The sequence below is a fragment of the Telopea speciosissima genome, chromosome 10 (genome assembly GCF_018873765.1).
Source record: "Telopea speciosissima isolate NSW1024214 ecotype Mountain lineage chromosome 10, Tspe_v1, whole genome shotgun sequence".
Lineage (NCBI taxonomy): Eukaryota > Viridiplantae > Streptophyta > Magnoliopsida > Proteales > Proteaceae > Telopea > Telopea speciosissima.
Window position 1 is genome coordinate 53,908,382 of NC_057925.1, and position 14,080 is coordinate 53,922,461.

General features: G+C 39.1%; 1 protein-coding gene across 8 annotated transcripts in view; it reads right to left on the minus strand.

The window, feature by feature from the left end:
* The window catches only part of LOC122642782 (putative ion channel POLLUX-like 2), an 83,001-nt gene that overhangs the window by 39,975 nt on the left and 28,946 nt on the right, over positions 1–14,080 (minus strand). For 6 of the 8 annotated variants that reach the window (XM_043836364.1, XM_043836368.1, XM_043836363.1 and 3 more), the window contains 8 exons: positions 10,591–10,662; positions 9,808–9,883; positions 9,582–9,680; positions 9,333–9,487; positions 7,935–8,039; positions 6,538–6,624; positions 5,106–5,190; positions 4,860–5,007 (listed from right to left, as the gene is read on the minus strand). In XM_043836364.1, coding sequence (XP_043692299.1) covers positions 4,860–5,007; positions 5,106–5,190; positions 6,538–6,624; positions 7,935–8,039; positions 9,333–9,487; positions 9,582–9,680; positions 9,808–9,883; positions 10,591–10,662 — 827 coding nt within the window. The remainder of the gene's footprint in view (positions 1–4,859; positions 5,008–5,105; positions 5,191–6,537; positions 6,625–7,934; positions 8,040–9,332; positions 9,488–9,581; positions 9,681–9,807; positions 9,884–10,590; positions 10,663–14,080) is intronic. The other 2 variants (XM_043836367.1, XM_043836366.1) reach the window with 2 other exon arrangements.

Genomic DNA, 14,080 nt, shown 5'->3' on the forward strand with positions numbered 1-14,080 from the left:
CAAAGCGCAGAAGAAAGAGCAACTAAAGAAATCAATACATATGTTTATTGATGCAGTTGCCTTGGCTTGGCTAGACCGGAACGATCCTCTTTGGAGGCCTTAGCCAAGAACCAGTCCTAAACCAGTTTTCTGGTTTGGCAAGGGTTGGCAGACTACATAGGATGCAATATTTAGTTTATTTTATTTTCTTTATTTTAGGAGGTTGAGTAGATACCAAGGGAATTTTTACTTGGGATTATTTAGTTTCTTCTTTTAGTTGGTTTCCATTTTATTTAGGTTTCTATTTCTATGCAAGAGAGCATTCTTTATATTGGACATGTAATACGGTAGATAGATCAGACTTGAATTAACTAGAAGATTTGAAGAATGAATTGAAAGATTATTGGAGTTTTACCGTGGTGTGCAAGGGCTTGTTGGCCAACTGTGTTTCCTCTGTTCCTTCTCCCTTTTACCTATTCTCAGCAATCTGAACCGGGTTTTGGAACCCCGGATTGCACCAGATTGGTATCAGAGCCAACTTCTGCAGCCATGGTGAGTAATAATTAATACGGGTAACCTCCAACAAAGATGAAAATGACACAGCCATTGCCAATCTCACTGAACGAGTGACCAACTTAGAAGTTACTACTAACTCACTACAAGGTAGTGTCAACACTCTCAATAGCAATATCAGCTCTGTACAGACGATGATGGCATCTTTGCAGGCGCCATTGATAGGATGACAACTTCTTAGTAAGTAAAGAGTCCTATGCTATTTGGGGATTCTTCCAACTCCGTCTCACAGGGCCATGGTTCAAGAACTCGGTTTCGCAAGAAACCGAGATGAATCCAAGGGTGGAAATGGCTGGTGCATGGTTTTGATGGGTTTCGATCATGTTTTGGCCGAAACTACTGACAGAAACATGGTTGGACCAAGGAATTTTAATACTCAAACTCGATGGAAACATGCTCATTTCAAGCAGTTTCGACCAAGAGCAGAGCTGTTTTGACTGTTTCGACACCAGAGAGCCATTTTTTCCCCAAAACTCCACTTTTTGTCCTCAAATCAACATCTAACTTAGATTTCTTGCATCCACCACTTCAATCAACCTTGCCAGACACTCATTTGGAGCTCCAAGCTTAAAGGTAATAGAGTTTTCTTCCCCAAATTCAAGTTTTTTTGTACAATATACTACAATACATGATAGAATTCTTTCAAAGTTTTATACGTTAGCTAGAATGATCTGGTCTAAAATATGTCGTGGATCTCTTAGGTGAAACAAGGATGTTGGGTTGCAAGCCTATAAAACTACCCATTGACCAAAATAATAAATTAGGTGAGGAGAGTAGACATTTGATCAGTGATGCAGGGAGGTACCAAATACATGGTGGGAAATTGATCTCTATCACCCTCACTCATCCAGATATTGTTGGACTACTGAAGTAAAGGTTTTCAATGTTGGCAACTACAGTTCATTCTGATTTGATTTAGTTTTAGTTTCAATGTTTGATGCGGCTCAGTTTCAATGGTTCAAGGTGGGCTGGTTCAGTTGTAAACCAGGTGTACATTGGTTCAACATGAATCATGTCAAATGGATTGATTGATGAAGTCAGCAGCTTAGAAGATGAGGCAAGCTTCAAGCACTAAGGCATGGCATGATATGGAACCTTATCATATGCTGGACAGCAAGGTATGCACTATTTTAGTAGCTAATATGATTGGAGTCTACGGTACTCATACATGGACAGAAGTACTTAAATTTCAGCAACTTCACTTTGGTTCTGATTCAATACATCAGCTCCTATATTGGTTAACATGAAGCTAAGTTTGACAGATGGTATTAATTGTGAATTGAGAAATCAGAAGTTCTAATATGTGTCTGCCAACATGTATTACGGGTGTACAGCAGTTGATTTCTATTAGAATACTTCATGCGTGGATTCTTGACAGTTTTTTTTTTTTTTTTTTAATGTACATGGTTATCACAGCAGCTTCATGAGATGGGAATTTCACCAACAGGATATAGAAAATCCGAGTTCTCTGTTCTCCTTGCTGTACAGCTGGGCTATTATAATAATCTCTTCAATCTGAATTGGGATTCCATATATTTATGCCAGTGGTGCTTGTATTGGATATGGAAGTTTAGAATTCTACACCCAAGCAAGATGAAAATCTGCGACAAGAAGCTTGATCCAATTGGGTTGTTTGATGGCATGAGTTGGAGTAATGAAAGGAAAATATTTTACCAAGGATTTGATCTATTATAAACTCTAAATTGGGTTGCGGCTACCTAAAATTTAGGAGTACAGAAAGGGAGTGATCAGTATAGATCACATTTCGAGAAGGTCTCAAACTCTAAATGGGATCCCATGTTTACTGATGGCAGCCAATAATATTTGAGTTTTTCTTTTTATAAGAGATCAATTTTTAAAAAGGAAACTCGAAGACTGAGGATTCAAAAAATCGAACTTCTAGGTCAAGGTAACAGAGTAATGCTGTGATCTCTTTATCTTCCAGAGTAATGATTGACTAAAAAGGACGGAGGTGTTGGAGGAATTTTTCTTTGGACAACTATTGCACCGACTGGGCAAGGAGAGCGCTCCTTTTTTGAGCAGCAGAATTTAAATAAGACAAGTAGAGAGAGAGAGGGGGTCGAGTATCGAGAGCTTTTAACAAAAAAAAAAGGGGGTTGCAGGTTCAGTTACTCCACATATAACAATCGAGTGTGGCTTTGAAAGTGCTGCTACTGAGAGAAAATTAGAAGACTGCAGAGAAAGTGGGAGCAGAAAAAGAAACAGAGAATATATAGAGTATTCTCCTTGCATTCTTCCTTGTGCATCGATGGTGATCTGAAGTTGAAGAAGGTTGCTGCAAGAACTGCTGCAGCTACAGTTTAAAAGAGAAGTTCGAGGTTGGAGAATATTGTCCAAGGTTGCTACAATGGAAGATTGTTGAGTTCTTCCTTCTTGGATTATGTTGTGAGGTAATCCTTTATCGAATCCTTGTTTTGATGTTCTAGGTTTTTGTTGCTTGAAGTTTAACCTAGATTGATGCTGTAAAAGGGGGGGATTTGCTATTCTCATTATTTTATCATTGTACGGGCTATCAGGTGGGTGCCTGACACGTATTTTATTTTGGGTTGCAGCCCTAGGTTCTTGTAGTATCAAGAACAGAAGCAAGATACAATCCTGAACTGTTGTAGCGGTTGAATAGTATTGTGTATCGAGCATATACAAACCCTCATTGGGTATTGCTCCGTGGACATAGGCACATCGCTGAACCACGCAAATAATGTGTTGTGTGTCTGGTTTGGATATTTGAAGTGTGTTTGATAGCAGAGTGGGTGTGCACTTCCTGGTAGACCTTACCCAATCTAGGATTGAAAGGCAGGAGTGCATACGATTTTGGGTACATCAATTCAAGATAACAGTCAAGGTACAAACAGACAGTTTGAGAAGCGGGAAAATTTTATAACCACTGATTCACCCTCTTCTCAGTGAGGAGGCCTATTCAACAGATATTGCATATGTTGTTAGTGTTATACTGTTGTTAGCCAGTCTGTGCATGCCCTAGAAGTGGTCACATGGAAGTATTGTACTAGATTATCAGGTTTCTAAAGTCAAGCCTAGGGAAGGGATTATTGTTCAAGAAAAATAATCACTTGAGAATAGAGGCATATACTGATGCAAATCAGGCAGAATTAGTCACAGACATGTGATCAACATTAGGATATTGCATCTTTGTTATTGCGAATCTGGTAGCTTGGAGGACCAAGAAACAATCTACTGTTTAGAGCCATGGCTTGTGGAGTTTGTGAGCTTCTATGGCTAAAAAGGTTGATCCAGCTTGTGAACTTCTATGACTAAAAAGGTTGATCCAGGAGTTGGGCCTTGATGCTGACAAAACTTTTCCTTGAGGCTGATAAAACTTTAAGACTATATTGTGACAACAAGGCTATTAGTATAGCTCACAATCCAGTTCAGCATGACTGCACAAAACATATTGAAGTTGACCGTCACTTTATCAAGGAAAAAACTTCAATCTGGATGCCTATGCACACCTTTTCTAAGAACAGGAGAATAACTGCCAGATGTCTTGCCCAAAGGCCTTACTTTCATAAGCCCTCATAATTTATTAGACAAGATGGGCATGTCCAGCTTGAGGGGGGGAGTGTTGGAATAGGAAGTGAGGTATTTTGGTGTAAATTATATATGGGGGCAATACTGTTTCTTAGTTCTTACAAGGGTATAACTGCATTTTTTTACTGCTTTAACTAATAGCATATAGAAGGGAGGGAATTGAGGACCACAACTCACTCTTCTTTCCTCACCTCATATTCTCCTTTCTTCTTCTTCTCCTCCATTTCTCTTCTTCCCTACCTGAAATCTCTGTTTGAACTAAATGTTCCAAATCTGGTTACCACTTTTTGTTCAGCCCATGACAAAAAATATTATATTTGTTCACGCTTGGTCCCTAGGTCAAATCTTGACCAGGCCCAGCCCATCAGAATCCCTATACACTGCATCACCACCCTTTTTACTAAATGACAATTAGATCACAAGTATGAGAGAGAAAAATCTATAGGATACTATGTAATTGCAAATCAAAGAACATCATAGAAATGATAGCTCCACTGGTCACAGGTTGAACAAAATCAATGTAAAGACAAAATGATTGGGAAACACAAATACAGCTCGGATAAATACTCAACTTTACCTTAAAAAACACAAAAAACATGTAAACATAAAAAGAAGACTTGTTCATTCAAAAACTCCGTGCAATTCTTCCTGGCAATAAAAGTATATGCATAGACATGTACACACACACAAAGTAGATAAGTATAACCCTAATCATTTCTAAAGTGGAATAGGGAAAGTACTCTGATAATTAAGCAAATGCCTGTAGATCTTAATGAGGCCCTTCTGTCGCGAGCACTGAACAAACAATTTCGATGCAACATTTTCAACTGGCTGCACTTTCAACCCTGAAATCGATTTCAAAAGTTCACACGTACTAGAGTTTGAAACCTGCATTCAGATTTTTACACAAAACTAGGCTTGAACTATGCACACGAGGAATGAAGAAATCTTTTTGTTTCAATTGAAAGATCCCAGAATTAACATACCTCAACAATTGTGGGAACAGAAGTAATTTTTGGAAGGAGTTGGAGGGCTAATACAGAGAGAAATGCATCTGTATCAACTTCATACCTGATCAATTATTGAAGACTCAATAAGTTAATTGCAAAAGGAAAAATATAAAACGTTCCCTTCAAAAAAGGTTTTAAGAGATAGACGATGGTCATAATTTGAGAGCTGCAAGTCTGTAACACAACCAATAACTGACAAAAGATGATACAAAGTCATGTACTAGGTCCAAAAAATGTATGTAAACTGATTAACTTGTACATATATCATGGTCCCATTTGACTTGTCACAACAACAACAACAACATCATAGCCTTATCCCAACTTAATGGGGTAGGCCACATGGATCCTAGAAGAGTCAGTAAAATATTAGTAAAGAAGTAAAAAGGGGGGGGGGGGGGGCATACAACATCGCACAATTATAGGGCATCATCCCTTCTTAGCTATGTACCGCTTCTTAACTTCCCAACATTCCGCTCTAGGCCTCGAAGATGGCGTGTACTACAACATCATCACAATATTATGGTCCAATTAAATAGGGTTGACCACATGGATCCTAGCTCTCCAATCAGCTCTATTTGAGGTCATACCAGAAACAAGGCCTAGGCTAAGCATGTCCTTCTTCACCACTTCTCCTCTAGTTATCCTAGGCCTGCCCATTTCTTTTGGTACCCTCAATCAGGATCAGGTCACTCCTCCAAACTGGGGCATCTGGAGGCCTCTGTTGAACATGGTCATACCACCTCAAACAACTCTCTAATTTTGCCATGTATCGGAGCTACTCCCAATGCAACTCTAATATGGTCATTCCTCACTTTATCCTTCCTAGTTTTCCCTTCTCTGCAACACCCAGTTTATTTATATGGCACTTCTTCACAGCCCATTTGACTTGTCACCATTCAAAAAATTATTTACTAGTAAACTTGGGTAAAAACCAAAAGTACCATTTTGAGTTTTTTTTGTTTTGTTTGGTGTGATATACTTGATGGATTATGTTTAAAATGTCACAAATAGGCTCCCAGAAAAAAAATCAGGTAAAAAAACACTCATTTGAGCCTCAAAATCAAAAAAAAGAATCACCCCCAGGTACTTAACCTCGCAAACAAAGACAAATATGTAAAAGATATATATATATATATATTGGTGGGGAGGGACAACAACTCAGGCCATCAACATAGAAATCGGCATCTAAAACATATCGGTTTGTTAAGATGAACTTCATGTAGCTAGACTTTTAAAGGGCAAAAGTGTTATCACAAACACACACAATAAAAAACCACCACCTCCCTCTACGACAGCAGTCTGTAAATGAAATAGGTATTCCCACATATTCTAGATCTTGATTTATAATACTGCACATCAGAGTCCTCAAATAAATGAAATGAATACCTGTGAGTTTAACAAACCTTACCTGTCTGCCTTTGTTGGCAATATAATAATAGAACGTGCCTTATCTGCTGCTGCTCTTTCAAAGGATTTTGTTAGGCTTAGACTGCAACTGTAGAAGTAAATTTGCTAATCATACGACATAGCCAGGAATCACAAAGTTTTGCAAAATAATAAAATAAATGGAGAATTGCAATCATAAAATGTAAAAACAAATTACATTTCAAATCCTCCATTAAGTTGAAACCAATTAAACTAGGAATTACAGTCACATACCCAAGCATAACCCAGAGTATTTAAAGATGACCATGGATGCTTTTCTTGCTTTGCTAGGATGGATATAATAAATTATTGGGTAAATTACAGGTCACCCCCTGGTTTTCAAACGAAACTCAAATCACCCCCTGGTTTTTGAAAATACTCATTCGTCCCCCTCTACAGTAACGGTGTTAGTCTGCTGTTAGTTATTGGTGTGAAAGGACTATTTTACCCTTGTACTAAAACATTAGAATTAAATTTATAATACTACCCTTCAAAATCTATGTTTGGAAATCAAGGGTAGTTTAGGGATTTTAATTTATTTAACTGGTTAACATCATCACTTAACAACATAAAACTAACGGTAGGGACTAATTTGTCATATTGGGGTCTAATACAGGGGGTGATTTGAGTATTTTCAAAAACCAGAGGGTGATTTGAGTTTCGTATGAAAACCAGGGGGTGACGTGTAATTTACCCATAAATTTGAAAACTTAATACAGAAAAATATCAAAAAATGAGAGTATTAGAAAATCAGTTTGAATTCATGCAAGGAAGATTTCCAACAGAAGCTTCAATTGATGGAAAACTTAAAAGAGAAAAAGAAAAAATTTCCCAGCTTACAAAGCTAGAGTATTACAAATTGAGTTTGGATTTTTATACCAAGAAAATCAACCAAGATGAAAAGCTTAAAGAGAATAGGAAAGTTTTGGCCGATTTACCAGCACACTGTCAGGTCATGCGGGATCCCAATTTTGGGAATTATAATTTAATTAACTAATTCTTAAGTTGCTATTTTCAATTTTTTGGGAAAGGGCTTAAGCACTCAAGAGTTGTTAAATTTTCATGAGTCGAATCACAAAATTGAGTACCCAATTCAAAATAAGAAAGTCAATCCTAACAATTGGCTGCAAATAGGATCAAGGAAGTTCTTTGTGGTTTTCAAGTGATCTTTTCAGCAACCATCAAAGGCTGTGATCAGTAATTCCTGCCTGTTGAAAGAGACAAACCACCTTTCATGACAGTTCCTGACCCCTTCAATTCCATTGCTTTTCTTTTAGTTCAGGAGAAAAAGGTTGAACAGTCCAGTAGTAGTGAAAAGAATGTGTCCTTAGTGCAAGATATTTGCATAAGTTGTCCAAAGAAATAGATCAGATGCCTAACCTCTTTGTAAGGACATCAATATGGTCAAGATCTTTGGCAAAATGTTCTGCAATTTCGTCCATCTGCTTCCTTGGAAGATCAGACAAAAGAAGAATTCTCTGCCTTCTGTAAAATATACAAAGGAGAAATTTTTTTTTTTATGAATAAATAATTAATTACCAAAAGGGAGAGCAGGAGAAGGGGGGGGGGGGGGCTATACAAAACAAGTCCCAGAGCGGGAGTTGGAAGTCCATCTTCGAAGATTGCGCTCCATCCAAATATGAGAAATAGTAGCACCAAACACAAGCTTGCCGACCACATCATAGATAGAACTACCGGAGAACGTCATATCCATCCAAAGTCAGTCCCTATTGAAGGGGAGGGGTCTCCTACTGCAGGGCTAGAAGGAGGATAAGGCTTTTTCCAAACTTAATAGGCAAAAGGGCAAGAGAAAAAGAGACGGTCAATGTCCTCAGAGCCATTCCAACAAAGGGTACACGAAGGGGAAACAGAAAGGTTGCAGTGTAGAAGGAAATCTTGGGTGGGAAGGCTTTGGGTAAAGAGTAAAGACTCTCAGATAGTGAAACTGTGACAGGGGGATGTGACCTTTAAACCACACCAAATTGTGCCAACTGCCTAGGGACAAGGGGGCCACTATGTCTAACAAAATTCCAAGCCTATCTAGAACTGAATAGGCCATTAAGAGATGGAAGCCAATGGATCAGGTCAGAGGTGGAGGATTGGGGGGGTGGGGTGGGGGGGAGGGAGGCCCAGACCAGGGAGAGACTCGGGAGGGGGGGAAGAGAGGGGGACCAAGAGCCATGGGTAATAATTGAACAAACCTTAGCGGATTTTGGAATACCCGAGGAGTAGACCGAGCAGGCATCAACAGCTGAAAGGAGAGCTCTTAAGGGATGCCAGTGGTCAAGCCAGAGGGATGTAGAATTCCCATCAGCAATCTTGGAAATGGTAGCTCTAAGGGAAAGAGGCGAAGGTGGAGGATTTTGCGCCAGACCCAGGAAGAATCAGAAGGAATTGGAGCTGTCCAGATTGACTCAGATTTAAGAAGGTAGGAATAGACCCAATTGACCCAGATGGAGTCATGCTTAGTAGAAATTTTCCAGAGTAACTTGAGAATACCAGTGATATTAGAATCACGGATTCTACGATGCCAAGACCGTCCTCTTTTTTGTAGAGACAGATGGATTTCGAACTGAGGGGGTGAAGAAATTTGGAACATTCTTTGCCTTTCCAGAGGAAGGCACAGAAAAGAGATTCCATGGCTTTGATGGTAGACTTTGGAAGTCCATAAATGCCGCACCAAAGGAATTAAAGAAGCTAGAACAATGAAAATACAGGTAATTTGTCAAATTAACCATACTAATGAGGGCTCTAAATGATAGCTAAAGAACCAGTTACCTAGCTGTAGCAGTACCAAGACGGACAGAAAACCCATGATACTTGTTTAACTGCTTCAGTACAAAGTTCAGATGCCTGTTTACTCCGCAAATGATAATATGATCAGTCTCCATAACTTGTACTTGTGCTCCTTCTCTGATCTTTTGCATATTATTCTGTCGGGATGCTACTCATGAGAATGTCATTCTCAAAATTAAGGTTTTTTTTTTTTTTTTTTCCCCAACAAATACAACAAAACACATAACTTACCCTGAATTGTTCTGTCATCGTGCTCAATAACCGGGTGTAAAATAATATGCCCCATATAGTGAGCACAAAACCAAGTATGCGTTCAACACGTGTTTTTTCCTGCAGTGCAACACGCAAATGGTTTTGGAATTGTAAATCGTATCCTTATCCTGCAATAAAATTAGCAATGCAAAAGGAATATTTTCATGAAGCATCAATCTCTAGTAAGTATGAGACAGTGCCTTACCTTTAAGTGAGTAGATGATGAACAAAGGCATGCCCATGCTTCCCAAAAGCACTCCTCTAGAGATTGTGTGCTACCCCTGAAATATCCAACACAGAATACATGCTAATTAGACACTGAAAATGATAACTAAGAGATGATTAAAAGAAGAACCAGATTACAGTCATTATTACTAGAGATCATTAAACAAATTCTTGAACTGGCCGCAATAATGGGTGAGAGAAGCATTTGAAATACTTATTAAGACAAAAGGTTAAATTTAGAGGGAATAGAACAACAATTAAAGATAATTAACATAAATAAGCAAATATATTATGGGTTTCACCAATAGGAAGAGTAACAAACTGAAATGAAAATATAGTCCTCCAGAGATAGGGATAATATACGGAAGCCAAATGTGTAAAAGAAACATTTTCCAAAGCTACAATTCTGATTTTAAATGATTGGGATGTAGAGACCCCAAGGCTGTGGTAGGGTATTCATTTTTTTTTTTTTTTTTTTGCGGAGAATAAAAATTCATTAACAAGAGGAGAAAGGGCCCCAAAGAAGGGGAAGAGAGGAAAAGAAAAAAACAAATACAACAAAATAAAACCACACCCACCCTAGAATGAGTGGGGTAGACCCCAAGAGGCAACAATTAGCCTATTTCTAGGAGAGTCAACACCTCTAGTAGGGGACATAGACAACTTGCTTCTGAAATAAAAAACAATAGTGTCCCAAATTTGCTGGAAAGATCTAGATTGTAAATACCAAGATTATATTCCACAAGTGGAGATGAAAGATTACCTGAACTTGAAGAATAAGAAACCTCCGATGATAACAAATGAGAAGCATGCTATAAAGAGTGCTACAAACATCCTATAGAGCACCAATTACAAATGAGTCAGGTCACACAAGTAGAGATTACAAGCATATGAGCGGATATTCATGTTGTACGGATATTAATAAATTACACTAAAAATATTATTTGTTAGTAGATATGAAACAAATGAATAAATAAACAATTTTATTTATTTATTTTTTATCGGAACTGTTGTAATGTAATGGGTACAAGGGTAATTCTGTCCTAGGGGTATTATTGTCATTTGTATCCATTCTGGAATGTTCCTCATCTAGTTATAAACAAAGAGGCTGTGGACACATTGTACATAAGCCACATTCAAAGAATTCCACATGGTATCAGAGCAGGCAGGGATCACGGTATCGAGTCCCTCTGCGAGCGGGCAGGTGTTGAAATTATTTATCCACTCGTGTCCCCCTTTGGATAGTCCACCATGTTGGAGCTCCTGTATGATATACATATTGTTTCCTCCCTTTCCTACAAGGTCGGCCTTTTAGAGGAAGCGGTTCCAACAGTTAGAACTTGAAGATGGATCAATTCTATTAAGAGAGAAGAGATTTACAGCAAACCAAAAGGAGAAGAAGGGGAGAAGAGAAGAGAGGAAGAAGAAGAAGAAAGGTTGGGAGAATAATCGATTATGTGGGTTAAGATGTTCTCAACACACATATTACTTCATTAATAAACTCTTCCAAATTACATAAACCTCCCTAGGGAGGTAAAGAGAAATAAAACAAGAAAAGAAAAAATACAACTTGGGCATGTCTTAGAACAAGACAATGAACAAATTACCCTTATACAAGATATTCTAACAACTCTAACACTCCCCCTCAAGCTGGAGAATAAATGTCATACATTCCCAGCTTGCACAATAAGGTGCTAAATAGACTAGGAGTGAGGCCCTTGGTGAAGATATCTGCTACTTGATCACCTGTCTTCACAAAGGGAGTACAAATGCACCCAGAATCCAGCTTCTCTTTGATGAAGTGACGATCAACCTCAATATGCTTGGTTCGATCATGCTGAATTGGATTATGGGCAATGCTTATAGCAGCTTTGTTGTCACATTAAAGTTTCATTGGCTCTTCAGTTTCAAAACTCAAGTCTTGAAGAAGTTTCTTTAGCCATATAAGCTCACACACTCCATGAGCCATGGCCCTAAACTCAGCCTCTGCACTGGATCTAGCTGCAACTAGTTGTTTCTTGCTCACCACCCACAAAGGTACAGTACCCAGAAGTAGATCTCATGTCAGAGACTGAACTAGCCCAATCAGCATCTGTGTAGCCTTCAATCTACAAATGGTCATGTCTGACAAATAGAAGACCTTTTCCTGGACAGGATTTCAAGTATCTAATGATGCGATACACCGCAGCCAGATGTCCAATCCTAGGAACATGCATGAACTGACTTACCACTCCAACTGCATAAGAGATGTCTGGTCGAGTCAAGGAGAGAGAGATTAGTTTCCCAACTAATCTTTGGTACTTCCTTGCATCTATAAGAGAAGAACCACATTCATCACCAAGTTTATGATTTGGATCAGTGGGAGAAGTTGTTGGTTTGCACCCCATCATGCCTGTCTCTTTAAGAAGATCCAAGACAAATTTCCTTTGGCAGATGTTGATTCCTTTCCTTGATCTAGATACTTCAATACCCAAGAAGTATTTCAAGAGTCCAAGGTCTTTGATCTCAAACTGTTTAGCCAGATAAGACTTCAATCTGTTTATCTCAGCAACATCATTCCCAGTTACCACAATGTTATCAACATAGACAATGAGAGTTGTAACTGTACCATTACCTCTCCTTATAAACAAGGTGTGGTCAGTTTGACTCTGATAATACCCATTCTTCAGGATGGCTTGTCTAAATCTCTCAAACTAGGCCTTAGGAGACTGCTTGAGGCCATAAAGAGCTTTCTTCAAGAGACACACTTTCCCTTCAGCTGAGGGACACTTAAAACCAGGTGGAGGCTGCATGTACACTTCTTCTACTAAACCTCCATGAAGAAATGCATTCTTCACATCTAATTGGTACATTGGCCAATCTTTATTGGCTGCCACTGAAAGAAGAACCCTGATTGAGTTATGCTTGGCTACAGGGACAAAAGTCTCCTGGTAGTCAATGTCATACACCTAACTATACCCTTTTGCAACCAGCCTAGCTTTGTATCTTTCCACTGTACCATCGGATCTATACTTGATTGTATAAACCCATCTCCATCCAACTGGAGTTCTCCCCCTGGGAAGATCAACTAGTATCCAATTATTGTTCTTCTCCTGAGCCACCATTTCCTCTAACATTGCTTGCATCCATTTTGGATCGGATAAGGCCTCTGTGACATTTTTGGGAATGAAAGAAGACTCAAGGGCAGTGCAAAAGACAATACCTGGAGAAGAAATAGAGTCATAGGAAACAAACTGGGCTATGGGGTTAGTACAGGCTCTCTTCCCCTTTCTCATAGTAATGGGAAGATCTAATTCAGAAGGAAAAGTATTACCTGACTGAGGAGGATGAGACGCAGGATGGGGATCCAAAGAGGGGTTTTGGCAGGGTTGTTCTCCCTTCAACTCATACGATGGTTGCTTTCCTTTTCCCTTCAACAAGCATTCACCTCTTGTGAATACAACATCTTTGAATTTTATTCCCATGTATTCTTTTTTCCTGCTAGCATCACCACCACTACTAGCATCAATATCAACAACACCATCAGCATCAGCATCATCAACAACATCCACTTCTTTGTATTTTCCAATATCAAATAGGAATGGGGAAGTGGAGGTAGGCAAGGGAGATAGAAAAGGAATGACATCAGCATCCTGTTCACTACTAGTACTCTCCCCCTGAACAGGATGTTGAGAGGAAGAAAAGTAAGGGATAGACTCTAAGAAGGTGACATATTTGGAGAGAAGTCGCCTTCGGGAAGGGGGATGGTAGCACTTATACCCTTTGGTTGAATTAGAGTAGCCCAAGAAGCTGCACTTGAGAGCTTTGGGATCAAGCTTGATGCGGGCTGATTTGTTGAAATGAACATAACAAACACAACCAAAGACTTTTGGAGGCAAGGAGAAGACTAAGGATTGAGGAGAAAGAAGAGGAAAGGGAGATTTGGAGCGAAGGAGTGGAGTTGGCATCCTGTTAATGAGAAAGGCAGCGGTAAGAAGTGCATCAGACCAGAAAGTCTTAGGCACATGCATACCTAAGAGAAGACCCCTGGTAATTTCCAACAAATGGCAGTTTTTTCTCTTAGCCACCCCATTTTGTTGAGGGGTGTCAACACATGCCAGTTGGTGGATTATGCCATGATCAGTAAAGAACTGGTGGAGCCCCCCCTACATGTACTCACCCCCCTTATCAGATCTAACAATTTGGATTCGAGTACCGAACTGAGTACTGATAAGTTGATAAAAATCCTTAAAAGCATCACAAACATCACTCTT